Below are 22,667 nucleotides of genomic sequence, written 5' to 3'. Positions count from 1 at the left end.
TTTTGTGTTCTTAAGTGACCAGTCGCTCCTTTTTCTGTACTTTTCAGGTGCTTTTAAAAGCTTCTGGGCATTTAAGAGCCTGAAGGCTTTTGGAAGTGATGGATGGAAAAAGGCAATCCTAGTCTTATGTGACCCACATTATGTCCTTGGATTATTACTACCACATCTACTGTGAAATATTTTGAAAGTTGTTACTTTGGAGGTGAAAGATCTGTTCTGTTTTTAAAGAATTTCTTGATAGAGGTTTTAGGTCCACATCAGGCAGAATTGTACTCCTGTTCTCAAAAGCTTACTAACAGGATAAGAAGGAAAAGGTAATGAAAAAAGTTTCAAGTCCTCTATACAAGATCTGCCTTTGACGCAGCTGTATGGCTTTCTTGGTTAAACCTCCTGTTTGGCTTTGTGCCTACAATCGTTTCTGTTGGACAAGCACAGCTGGGTAAGGAGTTTATATCAGTGTTCCCCAAAGAGATATGAGACACCTGCCCATCTAAGTGTATCACAGCAGAACATGCTGATTTGTGCAGTGCTGCTCAGAAATCCATTTTCATCATTCATGTGACCTGCAATAGGGAACCGCTCCTGATCCTGGTTTTGTTTTCTGTTCAGGATTTGCTTCACAGACCTCCTCATTGGGTGTAGGGAGTGTGATCCCAATCCTACTTCTCACGAAGAGAAGACCACAACATGAATATAAATGGCTTTTGCCTCTAGTGTGAAAGGTTCTTGAACGGTTTAAGAGACCAAAACAAATTTTCTTTCTATTCTTTACCCTCCTAAACTCCATTTTCTCCATAGTATGGTTGCTAAGGAAGAGCTGAGGAAACTGCCTGCATTTTAACAGCAGCCATTGTTGCTGCAGTAGAGAAAAGAGGTAGTGGAATGTGAGATAGTCTCAAATAGTAAAGAAATAAACTTCTGCTTAACTGTCCCTTTGCCCAGGCATGCTCCAGGCTGTTCTTTAAAATGCATTGAGATGAATAGAACCGTATGGCTGCTATTCCCATCAACAGTGGATGCTTGCAAATGGTGAGAATCAACAGTGTATCTGCTACTTCTCCTTCACCCCACAGAGGGACATGAATTTTTGGCATCCCCTTCCTAGGGTAGCAAACTGTCATATAATCCCTGCAGTTTGGATGTCGTTTACAGTCTGCTTCACTTAAATGCTTCTCTGTTAACTGCACAATCTGCTTAAATGCAGAACCAGTGTGTATTCCCCATCAGCAGTTAGTGGATTAAAATGCTGTTAGGCTCAGAAAATTGCCTTTAAAAAAAGGCCCGAAAAGTTGGCTTTTCTTTGTTGGTAGCCCCCATTCTAGCACATTCTTTGTGATGTGGGGGGTGTTGTTGACAGTGCTAGAAAAATGCAGCTCTGAAAAAAAAAAGTCATCCACCTCAGCAATTTGAGTTATTTGCAAAATTAATTTTGACCATTATATACTCACTCGTTGCTCACAAACTATCATAGCTGAATTTTTTAATAGCTTCTTGTGGACACTACATAAAATTTGTTAATAGTAATCTCTCTTCGCTGCTTCTGTACAGAAAGGTGTTGCAACTGGAGCTTAGTAGATGCTGCTCTTGCTGGTGTATGAACCAGAATCTTATCTGGCTTCCCGTTGAAGCACGAAAGGGCTAATGAGAGTCAACATTTGTTTTGTAAGCATGCACAGCTGAAACATGCTCAGAGACCATTTTCAGTGTGAGGGAAAGGCTTAATCACCACATCTCCAAGGGACTGAATTCAGTCAAAAATGTAGGGTATAACATCCACTGGAAACAACAGCTGATGTGCTGCATATTTCAAAGCTGAAACTGGCATTGGCTACTGGTCAAATATGACTATTTAATCAGAAACTAGGAAAAAATTTCTCAATGTAATTAGAAGGGCTGCTGCTGGCCAAGTGGTAAGTGGGAAGGTGGCTTCACCCTTCAAAGCAGGAGTTACATGGCACTGTGATATTTAAGTTAAGAGGCCCTAGTTCTGCACAAACAGCTGTGAAGAGTTTGTTCAGCAAATACATCATGTCATCAAAGTTGTATTTTATGGTTGCATATTATAGTTATGTTGGTTGCATATAGGCTTGATGTAATCTAACGGTGTTACACACATTGTACTGAAAAATTTAATAAATAAATAAATAAATAATATCTGTGGCTGCAAATGGTGGCCTTGTGCCATGTTTCCTTAGGTTGTGGTCTCTGACCCTCACAGAATAAACCCAGTCTGACAGCTAGTCAGACCTACTCTGTGCTAGTCCAGCAAAACTTCTGAAAATAATTTGTTGCTACTGAAAGGTAGAGGTGTTGGTCAAGTAACTGGCAGTTTTCCATCCCAGCTCATACTGTATTAATTCTTTCTTGTGAGTCAAGTGGATGCTGTTGCACAGGGTGTTCAAATGAGGTTTGCAGAGGTGTACAAATGACTGTGAACCCTTATAAGCATTAAAGTGCATATTTTGCTTTTTACTGCTTTTACTTAACGCTTGCACTTTCCTCAGCTTAGATAATAAAGTTAGGCTCATTTTACTTGTTCTTCAGTAGTTTCTCTTCCTAATCACATGGCTTATTGACTGGATTGCAGGGATGACTTTTTCTATCAGGCAGATTGCTTTCACTGAGTTTACAGAATCGATCAATCACATCTGTGAGCATACAGCCTATCTAGTTAATATGTGGTTTATGTTTTGCACTCTCCCTTTTTGCATGGGTATCCCAGACCAAATTCCAGGGAGTTCTGCCGCCCTCAGCCCCTCTACAGGGTTTTGTTTGGCTATAGCAGCCTTCTTCCCTTCCCATTCTGCACTACTGCTCGTGCTGTCTCTGTTGTAATCTACCATATGCCTGTGCTTAATCATTACTTTGGTTGGGCGACCTTGGGTATCACTTGGGCTTCCTTGGAAGAAATGATTTTTTTAGAAATGTGATCTCAGACTCCCTTTGGCAGCAAGTCTGTATTCAGTACAACATGCACAGGACCTCACCACAAGATGCAGTTCAGAGCAGTGTGCTTCTCTTTACTAGTTTTCAACAAAACAGGAAATACAGAATATTTTTTTTCATTTGTTGTTGTAAACCTGTCCTAGTACGTGACATAGTCCTAAAATGAGATTATTTTTTTTTTCTCTTGAGATGCTGACGCTGTAGACTAGTTTCTGTAGTAGTTCTAGTCACACTATTAAATACAAAGTGTGGTTTACCAGTAGAAGGGCTTTCAGATACGTATGTGTAAGGGCAGGCACACTGTTGCAGATTTAATGACAAGCTGCAAAAAACAACTTAGCTCATCATAAATATTTGTTCTTGCTACTGCTTACTACTAATGTGCCCCTGTACTATGACTAGTTATGAAGGTCCTGAAAGTGTCCATATGGGTGCAGCCTGTGTATATTAAACATATACTGCTCTGAGCTGCCACCAGCCATGAGTAGGCAGAAGTAAGCTCTGGTCTTGCAATATGTCTGTGGGTTCCCTATTAAGGCAGTTTTATGGTAAGATGAACGAAAAATAATCAGGACTTGCTGTTTTTCACTAACAGTGTAACTCTGTTGATAGTAACTGTATTGCAATGTTATTTGTCTCTTAGTACATACATACACATACACCCCAGTTCTTCTCTACCCCTCCTCTTAAACTGCTGGCAGCAGTCCTCTTTACCAGCTCCCAGATTTCTCTGGAATGGTTTATTAATTCTTGGAACAGTTCATTAGAGATACAAAAACCTCATTCAAACTTTAACTGTATTTCAGATTTTTTCATACTTGTGAAATAAATAAATTATGCCCAATTTTGAGTGGGAAAATCAGGCAGGCATACAAAACCCACACAATATTGCATAGACTGTGACACAAGTTGAATGAAGGAGGTGAGTAGAAGGATACCAGTATGGAACTTATTTTCTAGCCAGCAGATATATGCTCTAATTTATATGATCTGATTTATTCTTAATTTGAAAATTAATGTAAAGGTTAAGCACAGGGATAAAGGAAACAGAAGGTTGATGGTTTGTGATTGAAAGACTTTACACTTCAGTCTGTTTTTGAGTAACTTTGAATTTCTCTGGTCATTCTAGACCTTTGGCTGAGCTCCATGTGCAACAGCCTTGGATCGGCTCTTGGGACATCTGTTAATCTATATATAGGATTCACACACTTGCACACGTAAGCAGGTGATCTCCTAAATATATGAAATGGCATTGGGAACTCCAAGTACTTATTTAAGCCAAAATGAATTCAGGAGTGAAGTAATCCTTTTTGCCCTCCTCCCTGCCACAAAAATAAGCTGTATTGGAAAAAAAAAGTGCATTATCTGACGATTATAACCTATGCTTAATATGTATGTATATACATTCATAAATCCCAGGAATTACTTAGTGTTTATCAAAAGTATCCTGAAAATTACCTTTTTCCTATTCTCCAGTTTAGTCTTCTTGACAGTGGCTTGTTTCTAGCTGTGAAGGCACATAATGTTTAAAAATAAAAGGTGTATATAATGGGTAGAGAAAAAGGGTAGTAGATGGTAACTGATACAGAAATAAGATATATTTAGAAAATTCATAAAGGAAGCTGAAGTCAGGAAGGGAATTTTAAGTCATTTGATGAAGTCTCTAGCTGTCTGAGACTGATTTCTAGTAAATCTGGCAACAGCAGGAAGACTTCAGAAAATCAAAAGATGAGTAACATTTTGCATCACTACTGAAAAAGGGTGAGTGAGTAAGGAGTGGCTGATCTGGTCAGTTCCAGGAAAAAAAAAAAACCTATGGAAAATTTGATAAAGAATTTAGATGATATAAGAATGGCAGTATAATCACACTAATTCAGCTTTTCAATTTGTGAAAACAAGTCTGCTCAAATGCAATTTTGTTGTTTGGATACATGAAATTTGGTTGCTAAGGGTTTTGTCTGGGTGTAATAGACTTTTATAACATCTTTGACTTAGTAGTGTGGTATATTTTGGTTTTAAAAAGTATGTCTGAATTTAATGAAGTACTGCTTATGTGCATTAAGAACCGACTGTAATCAAAGAAAACAGAAAAGCGTTTGTAGTTGGGATCAGCCCAGTGCGGTCTGGAAACAAATACAAGATGGTAACAGTGTGGATGGAACAAAGATTAGTGGAGGCATAAATAATGACATTAAAAAAATTTTAGATCATTAGGCAAACTGAGACGGGGGGGCAAAATGTGCTTAAATGCAGGTGAGGGCAGAGTTATGCACCGAGGAGCAAAAAATGCAAGCCACACCTGTGTGGGGGAGTTTTCTCTGAAAATCCCTAACTCTGGGAGTTGAAAGGTAAATAGTAGGTGTAGTTGGAAATGGGAGGGAAAGTAGATGGTCCTACCCAGTAAATAGCAAAGTGGCAAGAACGGCTAACATACATTGCCAGATTTGTAAATGGTAAAGCATGAGTAATAATGAGGTTATCTGCACTTAAAGCTGGGGAGATGGACCTGATGTTATGGGTCTGTGCCTTGTCTGTATACATTTACCAAGATGTGCTAATTTAGGGTATGGAAATGAGTCCCTGAAATGGCTCACCAGTGGAAATAATGCCATACAGTGAGAGATTTAATGTGCCGTTACCTAATAGGGCTGAAATCACTTAATGGCGTACTGCTGCTGGAAGGATGAAGTTTCACTCCCACCTTGTGTTAGTGCTAGCAAATACCTGGCTGTACAGTCACCCTTTTCAGCTCACTAATGAGACAGAAAACTATTCTCTGTTTTGGATGGGCTGAGATTTCTGTCATGTCAGTGAGTCCAGCCACCAGTCAGGGATGATGTGGGGAGTAAGAGATTTGACTGTCACAGCAAGATCAAGCGCTCATGTAGATGTGTCATCACCTGATTTGGGTTTTGATCACCTCAAAGGGAATGCAGAAAATGAAGAGCTCTGTGAACAGGCCGGCCCTGAGACTGTATTAGCCCTCACACTAACACAGAAGTAGGAGTGCGATCGCATGCTGGGTGAGAGGAAGAGTCTGGGACTACCACTTCTGTTTGCAGTATCATGGCCAAACGAAGGGCCTGTTCCTTCCTCTCTGCGTTCCCTCCTCCTTGCTCTGGCTCTTGGTTGATTCCACACAAAATTAGCATGGTGCTCTGTACACCCTCCCTCCCTCTCTCCCTTCTCTGTACTAAAGGAAGTAGTTTCCTGCCCAGGATGCATATATTAAGAAATCAGAGTTTGGTTTAACAAGCAGAAGAGAGGTAACTGGGCTGCTCACTGCACACAAAAGTACCTCGGAAGGTAGGAAATATATTCTCATTGTCGTAAACCGTTCAAAGAAAGGTACATCAGGAGCCAGTGGAAGTGTAAGCTGGACAAATCCAAGGGAAAATTTAAGTGTGCATTTAAGTGAGGGTGATTAGCAGCTGTGCAAACAACCAAGGAAGAGGTGGATCTCTTGTTAACTTCATATGAAGACCAGAACCATTACTGGAAGCTGAATCTTAGTTGAATGCAAACTGCAAATAGGAGGTTGAAAGAAACAGGTAAAATTTGATGATGTGTGTTAGTAGACGAAGTGGCATCTTCTCCTTAAATTTTTTTATTCCTACTTTAGGGAGTGTACAGTATAAATTTAGATATAATGTATGAAATGAATGTATAGGACAAAGAAAGTACTTGAGAAAGGAAGCATAAGGGTTATAATGAGATTGTATAGTTAGACTGTAGAGCAGTTTTGTTCTCTGGTGGTTCCACTACATTTGTGTGGACTTCTGTTATGTGGACTATACAACAGACGTAAGCTTGACAGAGAAATTGAAATAAAAACAGGGAAGATGACATGCCATTCATTTTATAATATTTTATGCTGAATATACTTAGGAGCTTGGGCTTGATTACAGATTGGATTCAGTATTTATTGATGCTCACTCAGGCTGTCTTAAATTGTTATATGTGCATGTGCACACATGCATGTGATTTTTGTCTTCAGTTTTGGAAGGTCCCTTTCAACATGGAAGCTGTCTTTGACTGTAAGAACAATCTCTGGAATGTTGCTTTGATTGTATAGTTTAAAGGGAGACTCTTGTTATAATCTAAATGTTGAAAATATGACTATTCCAGAGATTTACATTAGAAGAAAAAATAGATAATTGCACTTCACACAGGTAGTGTATGTTCTGTTACACTAAAAGAGGAAAAAATCTGGTGATAATGAATTCCTTTTGCTGTAGAACAAGGACACGTCTAGATATATCCATGATATTTCACTTTTGTGAGACATTTCTGAAGGTGAATTTCTGAGTTGAGGAATTAAATCAGCTTTGTAATTTAGAGTAATGACCAATAATTTTGTCATATCAATGAAATCTGCACACGGTAATTAGAGTTTTTGGGTGTCATTAGCGGCTGAGGTGTCACGCTGTATTATTTAATGGAGGGCTGTCAGCCGATGTTTCTCTTTGTTTGTTTTTTAATATTAATGATTTGGAAAGAAGTTGGTGCTCTAGAAAGAATTGAGAAACAGGCCTGGCTTTGCGGATTTTTATCACCCTGCCAAGACCCTGCGCAACTTCCTCTCCCTTTTGCCCGCAGCAGAATACGGAAACCTGACTGCTGAAGGCCACTTCTGCAATTGCACTGGGGCAGGGGAGCAGGGTGGGAGGGGGAGGGTCTTTCGTTCTCCCGTTTGCTAGTGCCTTGGCATCCAAAGAAGAAAACAAGATGCGTTTGAAAATGTCTCTTCAGTTGTTTCTTGCACTGATGGGTTTCCTTCTCTTCCCTCTCTCTGCTGTCGTGCAGTGCTGCAGTTGAAGCTCCAGCAGCGACGCACAAGGGAGGAGCTGGTGAGCCAAGGGATCATGCCGCGTAAGTATCACTTAAATTACTTGTCTTGGTGTCTTTATACATGTTTTTGAGCGGAGAATGGTGTCAGATACTATTTGAAAGATCAGATTCTCGGTTTCTGCTTGAAAAACATCATATATAAGAGCCCCACCCTGTCCCACCTGACTTGGTCCTTCTGAAGCACAGGTACGCTATGTACGGGGCCACCTCTGATACTGAGGAAGAGAGTAATGGCTCCAGGAGTAACTGTACTCCAAAACAACGTTTATATTTGATCACAGTACACAAGAGTCTTCTGGAGAACATACTATGTTAGAAGTGCCTTATATAATTGACGCATGCTGGTAATCATTCTTTTAACAGGCTTCCTGCCTCTGCAGTTTCTGTTCTTGTTTGTCAGCTCTCCGGCCCTCTGGGGCAATTGTAACTTTGTATGTACATATTCCATAAAATGACTGAAGACAGGCAGTGCATACAACATGTTAACCAACAAGAGGCCCTGTTTTATGTTTGTAGCTAGAAAGGTCCCTATGGTATCAGCCATTCCCCTTCTTGAAGGGAAAGGCAAAATCTGCAGAGCCAGAGAACTTTTCCTTTTCTGGGTGGACACACCTTAATGCCAAACTTTCATGAATTCATTGTCAGTTTAATGTTGGAGAAGGTATTTTTTTGTTTTGTTCCTCTCCTTCCCCCCAGAATGCAAACATATCTGACAGATAGTTTTGTCATGCTTTGGTACTTGTGAACTAGATGACTTAGAGCTAACAACTTGAAGCAAAAGTCTTATGTTTTACTCTTTCAAAAACTTTTCCTCTCCCCCATTTCACAAGCCTTAGTTGAAGACAGTGTAGTAATGAGGAGTTTCTCATTCCTTCTATTTCTGGGGTGCGCACTGTAATACGACACAGCGATGTGACTTAGACTTTGCTAAAGGCGTTAAGGTTAGTCTGTCACCTTGCTCTCTGAATGAAGAGAACCTGTCAGCAGCACTCTGTCAGCTGAAGTGTCTCACTGGAAGGCAGTGACATGCTCAAGATGTTTCTGGGACCCCTACTTAAAATTCTATTACTAAATCAAAAAGGAAAGATTGCTCTGTCTGGATATAGTACATCATGACTGTCATATTTTTACCTGGGGAACTTGTATACATGCTTTTGCAGAATACACTTACTTGGTTTTGGATGAAAGACTAGTGTCCTAGTGGCTGTGCCCTTTTACTAATGCTTCTCAGAAGAAAATGTTCCTGACTTCTTTGTGGTCTCCTGCTTTAGGTGCATATGTATGCAAATACTATATTAAGTTATGTTTGGTACTGACTTCCTTCAAAGTGTGGCTGGCCAAACTTGTGATTCCTGAGAGGGGTCTGTTTTGTGGGCCCTTTTAAAAAATGAGGCCTTTGCAAGTAATTCAAGTAAGGCACCCAGAGTAATTAGTCAGTCTTAAATTTGCTTAAAATATACCCTAAATAACTAGTCTTTGCAGACTTGTGCCCTTCGTTGCTTCATTTATGTCTCTTACATGTGAGTTTTATGATGGACCAAAGAAGAATGCTCAGTGAAATATCATTGTGAAAGTATTGACAACACAAGAAAAAGCCCTTTCTGCAGTGGAGAAAAAACATTTCAGCCGATACGTTCTAAGCATGATTTGAAATTAGTTCCCTCCAAGTCATGGTATCACTTACCCATACCTACCAACTGGAAATAACCACACATAGGGAAATGTTTGAAATATTATTTGCCTGGGCCATTTTTAATGAGAAGATCAGATGTGAGATAAATTATGACACTTAAAGCAAAAAGTCCTATTTTTATCCTGAGAAGTACAGAGGATGACTAGGGGCCTTGTTCCTCCCGAAGGTATCTCAGAGCTGTGACAGCTTTCCTTCTACTTTCAACAGTTCAGAATAGACATTTTTACTTATTACTGGGAATGTGCAGGTGTCCTGTATTCTTTCATCTCTCTGCCTTGTACACCTCGTGAAAACATTTAGGTACTTAGTCTTGTTCCTCTGTCATCTACTAAACGTGGCTATACTAGGCCCCATGTCTCCCTCCTGAGTTTGTTAGTCAGGAGCCAAGCCCCACACAGCCCTTTATGATGATTTCACAAAACTATAGAAGTGGAAAACCAGAGGATAGTTTGGTGCTGAATTAAATGGGCTGGAGTGCTCTTTCCATGTGAAATGCTGGTTGGCTTGTAGCCTTTATTTTCTGTCTGGAGAGCCTTCACACTCTTGAAAGAATTGTGGTAGTTGTGGTTGTATCTACATTAGCATTATAGCTTGTGTCAGGAAGGTGCTTTTGAAGTGAAGCTCCTGATGGCACCTGCCTGCTGTACCTTGTTTTGCACCATGAAATGAAGTTTGAGAGTTGGATTAAATTGGGATGCAAGTAAAGTGGAAAATATTCTGCCTACAGCTAATATGCATTCAGTCCATGGGAGCAGACTGCAGCTTGTCTGGCACCACACTTTCTGTTTCACCTTCATGTATAGAATGTGGATGTCAATTCCTTGGCATCAGCTGTTTTCTGTGCAGATTTGGTCTTATTATGCTATCCTACATATTCGTTTAGATTAATCTTTAATACAGATCAGTTCCTGGATCATGTAGCCAGACAGACAGGCAAAAATCTGTGAACTAGATGTGAGAGAAGTAAGTTTTTATTTTATACTAAAAGCTATCTAGTGTGCAAACTCACTTTGGTACCTTTGGTTCTCCTGACTCCAGTGTAAATATTACATGGTGTTCATCTTGGTGCCCTCAAAGAGAAATTTTATTTCGGGCTTCCATCAACACAAGGTTTTTGGACACTGTAAACCTGAGGAGTGGGAGAAGACATGTTTACGTCACATTAAAGTGAGAATGAGAGTCACATCACTCCTGCTTTGCTTCTTCAGAACAGAGCTAGGAATTGCTTACTTTGTTCCCATGTGGAATTTTGTTTATATGGTAGAGAGGATAGGCAAATGTTTCAACATTTTTTAACCAAGTACACTTAATCTCGCTTGAATAACCTTTCCAACCCACCAGCCACCTACAGTAGAGCTATACTTCACTAAAAGATTAGTGTATTGTAGTAAAAAATAAAGCATTTCTAAGCAGTGACAGAGGATTCAAAATAATTGAGTTTCATGCTTCATTAAGTATTCTTGCTTTTCTCTTATCACTTTGTGTAACCTTTTACTAGTAGCAAGATTCATTAGTTGATTAAAATTCTCAATTGCCCATAGAAAAGAGGTGGGAGGCAAGTCTTCATCTGCATCTGACATACCTGTGATTTGAGCTAGAAGGACTGTATCTAGGAACAAGGAGAACTGAGTTTTCATATTTATTCAGGTTTTGCCCTATTTTCTGATAGTGCAAGTAGACAAGCTTTTTTGCTATTTGCATTTTTTTGTAGCTATACAGAGGTCATTTTCATCTTCTCATCCTCATAAAATGCAAGCTAAACAAAATCTGTCTGTGCTCAACTCTTTGAATTCTGTGGTGCTGCAGAAGAACAGTCAGATGCTGTCAGTTTTTAGTGTCGCATTGAAAGGTTACAGCCATTTGTAAAGTCTTTGGGGGGAGTATTAAACACCCAGTTTTCCACCATTGAAAAGAATGTTTGAAACCGTAGCTAATGTTCATCTGAATAGAAAGACGTGTGGAAAACATCTTCAACTAAAACAGCAAAAAATTTTAGAGGAAAGACTTTTGGCAAATGCAGCAATACTCTGCTTTGCAAAGTATGTTGCGCTTTTTCTCATTTGCAAGGTTTAAAGCTTCACATGCCTGTTTTATCCATCGGGATAGTGATCTTTGGTTTCTGGCTGCAAACACAAAATATAAGCATGCATGCAAGGTTGTCATATAACACAATCCTGCAAGAAAGCTGTTATCATGACCATTGGATTGACTTAAGCAGGCGAAACAGAAGTTGAAAATACTTTCTGGGAATGTGCCTTGTGTTGCTTTATAGCACTGCTTCGTGAATATCTGAAAGATGACACAGGCAGCCTTTGAAAAGGGCATCGTCTGGACTGAAAGCTAGGAGGAGGGTGGCAGCAGTACAGCCAGAGAATTTCCAGGAGCTGCTTTTTCACTTCAGTATATCTGATGTTTGCCAGTTTTTATGCCCACATCCAACTACCCTGACTGTATGTTTGCATTCCAGGATGCAGTATATACAGAAAGCATGACTCTGTGTAGAATCCAGAAAGGGTGGAGTTTGTGCTATTTTTCTATTGTGACTGTTTTTGCAGGTGCTGAGGTGTTTCCGTGCATTACCAACACTGATGCAGTTTTCTGCTTGGACATGCAGCCTGTTAGTTGCTTGAGTGTATTTCAGAATACAAGATTTGTGAAACTTGTGCTGCTGGGTTTCAGACTCTTCTGAGGAGGGGGTATTTTATCTCAGGACTACATCAGGGGAGCATGCCATAGTTCAACTGCAGCATGACACACAATTAGGAATTACTGTAATACAGCAGGTGATCTAATGATCATAATCTCACTAGGCCTGTCATATCACTAGCTGCATTTTTTTTTGGTAGCCATAAAGTTAATGGAGAAAATGTAATATTTGTTATAAAACTAAAATACAGTATTTCCTTTTGGGAGGCTGTGAGACATTGCTTAGAATAAATTCTAAAGGAATTGCCATTTAATGGGGACACTTAGTGATTCAAGGATACAGAACACAGGTTATGCTTTGGCATATCAACGTTGATCACATAGGCAAAGCTTGTAACTGGTCTTCTGCATCCATTACAGCTACCATCACAAGAAAACAGGGATCTTTGAAGTATTGATTTCAGAAAAAGAAATTCTTGCCACCTGTGAGTTTCTAAAGTTAAGCCATGTCTCTAGACTTTAACATCTCAATCCCAAAATTTGGCCATACATCCACATTTGTGTTTGTGTAGAGTAGCTAGAGATGGTATTGCTGCTTTAGCTTTCACTTGATAGTCTAACCACTTCTCAAATTTATAAAAGTAATTTGGTTGATGAAAATTATGCACTTCCAACTTTATTGCATAGCTCTGTATTTAATCATGTTCATATTTTCTTATTAAGCTGCCAGTTCTAAACCCGAATCTTGTCAATATAGTATGTGAGGTGGTAGCTGAAGGAGACCTGTCCTTTGAGGATATAGTCAACTTCTAATTCCCATTACAAACAATAGCTACAGCAGAACATATTAAATGTTGTCAGAAACAAAAGAAAACAACCTGGCTTTATAAATTGTTTAACTGTTAATTGTGAAATAGGAGCATCTTTTGATGTATGTCAAAGAAAGGAGAGACAGTAAGCTGTTGGAACATATACATTTACCTGCATGTGCAGTATTTTTTTTGTGGCAGGAACTGTTCTGCAGTCATGCTGATAATTTCACGTGCAATTCTTAATGTCTCAACAATATTTTATCTTCTACGTAAAGGCTAGGATAGAAGATGAACTTATATGCCTATGTGGAGTTTTACTGATTTGGAAGCATTGCAGTGTGGCTACACAGTTGACATTTCAAGATTGTTGTGTGTTATATTTGAACTGCAGATAAACCAATTGCTCTAACACCCCAAAAGAGCTCTTCCTGCTTGACCTAGCTCTGCTGCGTAACGTGTTCCTGTTCTTCTCTGTCTGCTTTACATACCGGGTCTTTGTAATGATGTTTCCCTATAGTTTTTGGAATATATTTATAGTAACAAAACAAAAATACAAATTTTTACTTCCCTGCCATCTAGTGTCTGCTATTCAGCCCATTGGTGACTGCTTCACTTTCATCCTGTTTTTCCACAAAACAAGCTGAAACCGTACTTTCATTTACTTTTGTTTAGAATAAGGAGTTAAAACCAAATATGTGGACTGTAAATATTGTTACTCCCAGACTTATTTAATAAAATGTCCAAACCTGTAAAGTCTTTCAGGTCTAAAAATAATAACTTTTTTTTTAATACTCCATTTAACCTCTGAAACCTTGCTATTTCCTGGTTCGTTGTGTACAGAATGGGACTTCAAATATAGAGGCTGCAGCAAGACTTTTGATATACTTGATGTCATGCTCTGAGAGTAAGGCTGGAACACTAAGCAGGTATCGTAAAACAAACAAAAGCTGTTGAGGACACTTGCAGCTGTATTTCTGTTTGTGGCATGTAGCACAGAAATCTGTAACTGGTTCTACTTTAATTTGATCATCTACCTGTAACTCATCTCCAAGAAATACTTGCTGGTTCTTTGATCTCTTCTCTTGAAGCACAATTTCAAAGCCTTGAGGCTTTGTGTAGAGGAGTCTGTACTGAACGAGCTGAGAGCCTCATTGTCAGGGGCCTAATAAGTGCACCTGGTTTGTTTATATTTTTAGATAGCTGTCTGTATTTGTTTTCCATGTGTTTATATCATCTGTGATTAATAAGACATGGTTGGAGTAGGAAAGTTCATTGTGTTAGTAATGGAAATGTGCTGTTTGCCCTTTCTGAAATTGTAGAAAGAAGGGGCCATGCTCAGGGGTTTAATAGGCTGTGTTTAGTCCTTGATCCCTGCAATGATAAAAGATTTAACTCTGCCAGTTGCAAGAGAAACATAATAATTCAGGGGAGTAAAATCTGGTATGTGATACAGCTTTTTTCCCTTCATGTTCCCACAGTTGTCTTGGGTTCATTCTTACTTGTTGGCTGGGAATGGTCTTTCCTTTTTCTTCTCATGGCCCCACACCTCCCTCAGCCTGGGCACTCTGTAAAGTTGTCAGAAGAGTTTGCAAAAGGGAATTATCCATCCAAAAAGCAGGCATGAAGTCTGGTCTAGGAATGAATGGATCAGAGGGTTCCCAGTAGAAGTTCCTTGCCTCTTTAGTTTGGAGATGGCATGATCCTAATTTTAATGAAGCTTTATCTTTTTTATTTTCATTTCAGGATATAGGTTTAATGTCTTTTGAATGCCAAGAATTAATGGAGATGGACAGAGTGGGTTATAAATTACTGTATTTGCTGTAAATCTTCATTGACACAAATCTGTAGCCATAGTCACACATAGATCTGATAACTGTTACCATGGGTGACGATTTCCATTTTGCTTCTAAAGAGTCTGAACTTTCTGATTAAATTAACTCAGTGTTGGGCCTCGAAAAATTTTAGCCCTTTCTGTCAATAATTTTGCATATTTGCTGTGACAAACCTACACTTCAGGCTTTTCACACAGTTAAAACTAATTAAGATCTTAAACTTCAGCTGCACTGTAAGGGAGATACCGCTGTAGTAAAGCTACTGTCAGTTTTGCTGGGTTGTGGATGTGGGCTCTGGAGAGGTGCTCGGTTCAGGCATTGGAAGCAGCTCAGCTGGTGCGTGGCTCCGTGGTGAGCTGAGCTGAGCTGAGGCAGGGTACCACAGTCCCACCTGTATGGATGCTTGTGCAGCCAGGGCAAGCCCAGTTCGGGGAGCTGGAAAGTGTTTTTTGGAGAACAGCAGCTCCGCAAGTCAGTAGGCTGTGCAGGCTCATGAGTGTTGATGCAGAAGTGGTGGCTCTATGAGGTAGGGTGTCAGGGAGGCAGGACTTCTGCAGCTCTGGCTTCTGCAACAGCCCTGAGCCTCACCAGACAACCTAGCTCACATGGCCTTTATTTGGCTGTCATCTTCTGTGCCATCTCTCTATTGATTGGAATAGCTGCGTAATAGGGAAGACTCAGTAAAGCTGTAGCACTGTAACTGTAATGCCATGATTTGGCAGTGCTGGCAACAGTAACAATGTGGGGAAGAACCTTTCTCCAGCCTGTCTTCTGTCTGAGACACAATTCTTTAATTGCAATGGCACTCTTATTGAAGGGTGTCACTGAAGGGCAAAGCTGCATTTGTTGGAATGCCAAAAATGTGTTTCTCACCTTCATCAAAATATTTGGGTTGTTTTTTTTTTTTTTAGGTTAGTCTTAATTTTGAATTTTCTGAGTTTGTATATTTTGGGGTTTGAATAATCTCAATTTCCCAGTGGTGGCTTCTTTTCTTATCTGTAACTTGATACTCAGATTTTAGCCTTAATCCAGGGGCTCTTACCAATGCCAGGGGTATGGAATCAGCAAGAATTCTCAGGCATGATCAGGTCTTGGTACTGGATGTGAAAATCCCTGGAGCTGTGTAAGGAGAAAAGGGTGCTGATGGAGATCTCTTTTCTCTCACCTATATATTCCCCACCTCCTTTTCATATTTCTACAGCATACTTCTCTTTGATACTGTCCCACTAGCAAGATGACAGCTCCTTCTGTGCATGTGGCCCAGTTTTTGAACACTTTTTTCTTCCATGCTATGAGAAATGCTTTTTGGAAGTGGGGTGAAGATGAAGGGAGGAAGAAAGTGCCAACTGCCTTGCCCTGTGGTTCAAGTTTTATGTCTCTTACCAAATGTTACACACCAAATGCTATGGGGTGGGAGCCCCACCCTGAACCGACAGAGGAAGTCATCAAGCCTATTTGCAGCACTTTATCTCATCTTTTTACGAAAGCATAGTAAACAAGAGAGAGAAACTAGAAATTGGTTGAGAGCAGGGGTGAATAGCTGCAGCAGAAAGCCTTCTGCCATTCTGAATTAAGTCATCAGATCTGAGGATGGGTTTGGACATGAGATGATCTTCTCTTTGTCATAGCAAAGGAAGATTTTACCTTTCCCTCAGGAACTGATCTAACTGAAGAGCAGAATGCTTGACTCAGTGTTTTGAATCTACCTACAGCGTTTCTGCAAACGTTGCATGTTGTCTGACCAACTGATTTGCAGTTAAAAATCACCTTGTTGTCTATGACGAGCTAGATGTGATGGCCAAGGAAAGCTCGCATGCTGTTTCTGCTCTGTCAGCCTCCAGGTCTGATAACCTCCAGCAGTGATCTTACTGATGGCAGAAGGTTTTGCAGCCTCTTCTCCCCGCTAGAAACTTGGGCTATGAAGCTCTGTGAAGACCCTTTTGCCTTTCTTGCTTCCCTTTATTTGGTTCCTTGCAAACCTGGGTGTCCGCTGCTGGCTTCATAAGCTAATGCAGGGTGTGCAGATATTTTGACCTCTCTTTCTCAGCAGTTGGTTCAGTCTCCTTCCCCTGTGATGTTTCATTCTTAGAGTGACTTAGGTAACAGGAACTTGAAGATATACATATGACTATCTTTGAAAGCTTTGCAAGGCTAAAATTTGATTTTGTACACATCGGGGTAACTCCTGAACAGAAATGTTAGAACCATTTTGCCCAGCTTTTTGTCTCTGCTTTTATATTGGAGATTTGGGGTTGATTCCTGGGCCTTGATTCAGTCTGCTTATAGCAGCACCAGTTTGATGCTTTGCAGCAATATCTCCCTTCATTCACACATTGCCATCTTCAAGATGTGGCTTGAACTGAGGGAACATTGAACTTACTCATTGCAGTTTTGGTCCCTGTTTCATAGGAATTAATACATTGCTTTGAAGATTAGCAACTTCCATCTCTGTGCTTTGTATGGAAAGGTGTGCATCACTGTAGGTGGTCCTGTGTGCTGCTGCTTAGCTTTGGGGGGTCAGATGGAAGGACAGTAGTTGCAATGTGTAGCTGCAAACAATTTTGAAGCAGGGTGGAGGCACAAAACAGTTGCATCATTGATCTCCAGGGAAATTTCTCATGGTAGCTAAGGGTGTGACCACAAAGATACTAATGCATCAGGAATTCTGGTGATGAAGCATCAAAATGCTCCATGACAAGTAGCAGAGAGGCTAACAAATGAGAATGCGTATGGTAAGAATTTCATTAGATCCTTGCTAGCCAGCCCGTCTGTGGTAAGAAAATCATGTCCTGCTGTCAGTCGTCTAAAGGTGAGGGGTAAAGCTCATTCTCCTAACAGTGAGGTTGCAAATTGCCAGATGGTTGTCCAAGTGAGACAGAAGTATGTACAACTCAATGAAGGGCACCTGCTGGACCGTGCTATCCCCAAAACCCTTTTGGTGATGCTACTGTCCCTTCTATCAATAAGCCATTTTTTAGTGCTTGTTCGGCCATTTGTAACACCAGGCTCCTTTCCTAAGGTGGATGGGACAATCTGAAGACATGGGGGCTGTGGTTCGGCAGCATGGGGGTTCCTCCTGCAGTGCTGGCCTTAAACCCAGCCTCTTGTTTCTGACTTTGTCTGGCAGGGCAGTTTTTGCTCAGTTTTGCTGACACTATTCTTTGTGGAGCCGTGCTGTAAACCAGCATACCAATCCAGGTTAAAATAACTCTTTCAAAACAACTGTGATCTGAGTCCACAAATGATTTTGTCAGCGTAACTGAGGGCTAACATGCTTTGTCCCAGGCCTAGGTACAGAAATGAGGGCAGAAAGTGTAACTGCAGTATAGTGACAATGAAAATACCATGCACATAGCATGTACAAACAAAATCAGAAAGGCAGGCAAAAGGTATGCCTAACTGAAAAGGGGCATTGCAGAAGTTACTTCTGCATTCTCAAATATCTCAGTAGTAGTAGTAGAAGAGAAATATAAAGGATTTTTTTCCTGCATATAGTGGAAACCAAAAACTCTCAACACCTACTATTGTCGTTTGGCAGGTTTTTTTTCTCTGGCGGCACTCTCTTGTCATCAGGGGCTCACCCAAAGTTTTGCTGACAAAGCTGGCCACACAGTTAGCTAGATTGAGGATTTGAACCGAGTTAACTAGTACCTCTTTCTGGGGAGGAGAAAGGTCCACGGGGAGGTGCTGGGGTTACTTCATGGTGACAGTTCCCTAGTACAGCTCCCTGTGTGATACGAGTACAATTGGAGCATCAATGACAGTGCAGAAATGTGGGGGACATGGAGGAAAGGGAAAAAGATATCATTATTTAAGCTGGGCCTACCATCAGACTAAATATTTGTTGAACTGTCTCTCCAGGAAGTTGAGGTGCTAAATGTCTTTTTGCACTTCTTGGGTTTAGTAAGGTGCTTGACACTGGCTCTCCTGACGTTTTTGTAAGCAAGCTGGGAGAACTTGAAGCTGGGTATGCAACTGGTGAAAGAACAGGATTGGAATAAAGTCTTGGTGTCAGACTGGGAGGATGTGTTGAGCAGGGCCTTTTGGGGGGGTGGGGAGGGAGAGGGTCAGTATCTGATACTATTTGGTATTTTCAGTAATTTGTTGTAAACAAGGGAATGGTGTGCATATTTATTAAGCTTGCAGGTTAGCAGGCTAGGAGGAGGACAGGACTGGGACTCATAATATTTGGAGAAGCTGAGAAGTATGGTACAAAACCAGAGAAAAATGCAGTGTTTCTACATTTTCCTATGTCTAGTCAGTGGAATGAATTGAGGGTGGAGAATGGTTGGCTAGATAGCAGCTCTGCAGAAGAGGATTGGAGACCTTTAATGGTTTGTGTGCCAAGCACAAGCAGACATGTTATGAAGTTTATGTACACAAAAAAGATAAACTGGCTGGGACATATAACTGAGAAGTGTTATTTAATAATCATTTAGCTCTATAAAAGCTGATAAAGCCTAGGCTGGAATATGTACCCAATTTTGGACACTATACTTCAATAAAAACGCAGAGCAAATGGAAGGAGACCAATAGAGAGTAAACAAGCAAAGGGCTGGAAAAGGTTATCTATAAGGAAATGTTGAAACAACTGGCTTTGTTTTTTTCATATAACAGAGGACTGTACAAAAATCAAAGTTTTCCAATATATAAGTGATAGATGCAAAGAGGAAGAGAATAAATTGTTCTCTGTAATGATTGCAGGTAAGACAGGGAATAACGAGTATAAATTGTAGGAAAGGAAAAGTTAGACATTCATAAAGGTTTTTAAATAGTAAGGACATCTATGCACTGGGATAATTTCTCTGCAATAATATTGCATTTTTTTCATGAGAAGTCTTCAAGAACAGGTTAGACAAACTACCATAAGGAATAGTTTAGTATATTTTATGCAGCCCAAACAGTCAGAAAGCATTAAGTGATTGGAGTTTCTTCATCCCCGCTTTCTGTGGTTGTATCTGCTGCTTCAGGTACCAAGGGCTGTGGACAGGAATCCTGTGTCTGTGATAGAAGTGCTGCCCCATGCCTACCTGGTTACCACTGCTTCTGCTCCACCAGCTCAGCCGCTTATTTGCGTATGCTGGCAGAATGAGCTGGAATAGCTCATATGCCTGAGAACAGTGGAGCTTTGTGGAGATGGGTAATTTTGAGTGGAATGGATAAAGCAGCACTTGGGTGAGCAAGCCAGAAGGGTATCAGGGGGGCAGGAATAGTTTTGCAGGGATCAGTGTCAAGTGGCTGGGACGGGCAGTGGTAGGAGCTGGTAAAAGGGCAGATCTGCCTTGTGGGTCTCCTGTAATGCTTACCCAGAGCCTTACTGCTTCAGAGTTCCTCGTAGGATTTTTTTTTTTTTTAATGTTTACTATAGTAAAGTTAACAGAGTTGCTCCACAGCTCTGGACTATGTGGTCATTTCAAAGCCAGAAAAATGTGTAAGGCTTACTTAACTTCAAATGGAGTATGATTTTACAATAGACACCCTCTTCTGACATGTCAGCCTCATCCTAGATTGCTGAGGGAAGCAGTGAAGGATTTGTGCCCTCTTGACATTTTCAGAGGTCAAATATGAGGTCCTCTGTCACGTTGCCAGCCCAGAGAGCTACAACCCAGTGCTTGTTTCCAGAGGACTAGTCATGAGAGACTGAAATTGTTCTTCCCATAGCAGTTTTGCATTACTTACTGTCTGATGTGTATGTGTTTTGGGGGAGGGCTCTTTTTTATTTTTTTACCCCTCTCAGGGATTCTTCTTACTTTGTTCTTGTGTATGCAGGAATTTTCCTGAACTACCTGTGACATCAGCTGAACTCCTGCAGTTGACTTTCGTGACCATTTGCTATGGTTAGGGAAATGTCACTTAAAGTTCATCTGCTGCCTCTTGCTGATGGCAGAGGTAGGCAGAAAGGGGAGAGTAAAGAATTACTGCCGTGCCTGCACATTCTGGTCGTAGAGAGCTTTTAAAGACTCAACATGAGGCCTGCTTTGCTTGTCTCCAGGGTAGATTTTTATACTGATTTATATATTGCATGGTATCTTTGACCAGGTGTACCTGGACTTTTATTTTACTTTTCTGTGATGTGCATACAGTGAAAGAAATGTGAGTTTAAGTTCAAGCACGTGCATATTCACAAGTAGTTCATGCAGCTTGAAAAGGGTATTTATCAGTCTTATTTGTTACTTGCTCTTCATCAAGGTGTGATGGTCAGACTGCCCACAAGTTGATGTCTCAGCTAGCCAGTGAATTTTTTTGTATTATTTTTGCAGTTATTGAAAAACTGTATCTCTACCCCTACTTTGGTTTATCCCAAAGTGCAATCAGTGCACTCCCATTTCACAGCTTGCAGAACTTTCTCTGGCGATTTCTCTCCATAACCAGATTGTATGAAACTATCTTGAATCTGAATATAAACTATTTACCCCATCATTGCAGAAGTCTGTATACTCCCTATGGTAAGTTTTCAATTATTGTTAATGGATTCTACAGGTTATTCTTCATTCACTTCTGTAGTCTGAATCCCATCCGTGATGCCCTGGTGTGGTTTAGAGTTCCTGGCGTGTGGAATAAATTGTACTTTTTACCCCATTGATGTGAACCTATAGGGACTCTGTCTGTAATTCGCAGAACATGTGTATGTCTTAACACTTTGTCTTTGGCTGCTCCATTTTATTCTGTAGGAAAGAGTTTAGAAGTCTACATGTGCATTAGAAATAGTTTCTTACATTACATTTATGCAAGGGCTTTTATTTTTTATTAGTCTTTTGAGATTTTATTATGAAGTTACATTTGAGAAATATGTAATCATTAGTCTTAAGTGAAAAATGAGTAGACCTTTCATAGGACCTAGATGCAGTAGTAACTCCAGAGTTACTAACTGTACAAGTTTAGATTTTTGTCTTCAAAAGACTTGCAACTTATCTTTAAAGGTGTTTAGCTTGATGGTAATTTAGAAACTTCACCAGGCAGTTTTAATATGAGTATTTCAGAAATACGAAAAGAAATTAGTATGTTCCCTTCAGCTAGTTCTGAATACAAGCCACAGTGTGATTGTTTCAAAAGACAAGCTACTTGCTTGTTTGGGAAAACTGTAAGGAGCTAGTGACACTTACTGTTGTCACCCTCTTTCTCCGGTTTTACTGTGGGACGTGAGCTTTGTGTGCTCCAGAGGAGCCAGGCAGAGTGAGAGATTCCTCCAGGGTTAGTACGGTCCTGGACAGCAGAGGATCAGTTTCTTAAAACTTGATCCATTTTGGCGCTGGATTTATACTGGGCCTGAGGGGGCGAGGAGGTCTGTTCTATGGAGAGCTGCTGTTAATTCCTCAAGTCTTGGTTTTCTGTCAACAGACAGATGTACTTTCCTGTCCAAGTGTTCCTGTTCTCACGATAGTTTCTCTTACATGGAACAATATATATGTCCTGTGGACCTGCAGAATTTGCAAGCAGCCCTTGCATGTACACAAAACACAGGTGCAGATTAAGGAAAGACTTGCAGCTTCCTTTGACATTAAAAGGTAGTAAAGAGGATTTACAGTTCATTAGGATCCTCCCCCATCCTTCCAACCATTTCATGTATCTCTTCAATGCTTCAGTGCCTTTCCCTTACTTAAGGGTCCTGGATATCTTACTCTATGTTGATGCTTGTAAAAGGCATTTGTTGGGGGGCTGTTTCTGACTCATGTTCTTGGACCCAACTTTGTGAGCAGTTCGCCTAGAAGTGTACCTGTATTAATCTCTTCAGCAGCCCACAAAAAGTCGAGGTCAGTTCCTGCAGCTCCTGTGCTGTCCGATGGAGTACATCCATTCACATTGCTTTATACCAGCTGGAGATCTGGTCCAGTGTGCTCAAAGATGCAGGAGGCAGTTGCTGCAGTGTATTTGCTAACTTAGTTGGCC

At 40.5% G+C, this 22,667-nt stretch overlaps 1 protein-coding gene across 1 annotated transcript in view; it reads left to right on the top strand.

The window, feature by feature from the left end:
• MRTFA (myocardin related transcription factor A) overlaps positions 1-22,667 on the top strand; it is a 106,035-nt gene that overhangs the window by 67,503 nt on the left and 15,865 nt on the right. Inside the window, exon 3 of the mRNA XM_032996731.2 lies at positions 7,753-7,818. Coding sequence (XP_032852622.2) covers positions 7,753-7,818 — 66 coding nt within the window. The remainder of the gene's footprint in view (positions 1-7,752; positions 7,819-22,667) is intronic.

Source organism: Tyto alba, unplaced genomic scaffold (assembly GCF_018691265.1).
Source record: "Tyto alba isolate M040663 unplaced genomic scaffold, T.alba_DEE_v4.0 Super-Scaffold_2, whole genome shotgun sequence".
Classification (NCBI taxonomy): Eukaryota; Metazoa; Chordata; class Aves; order Strigiformes; family Tytonidae; genus Tyto; species Tyto alba.
The sequence above is the reverse complement of the archived record's forward strand: the minus strand, read 5'-3'. Positions and strand labels throughout refer to the sequence as shown.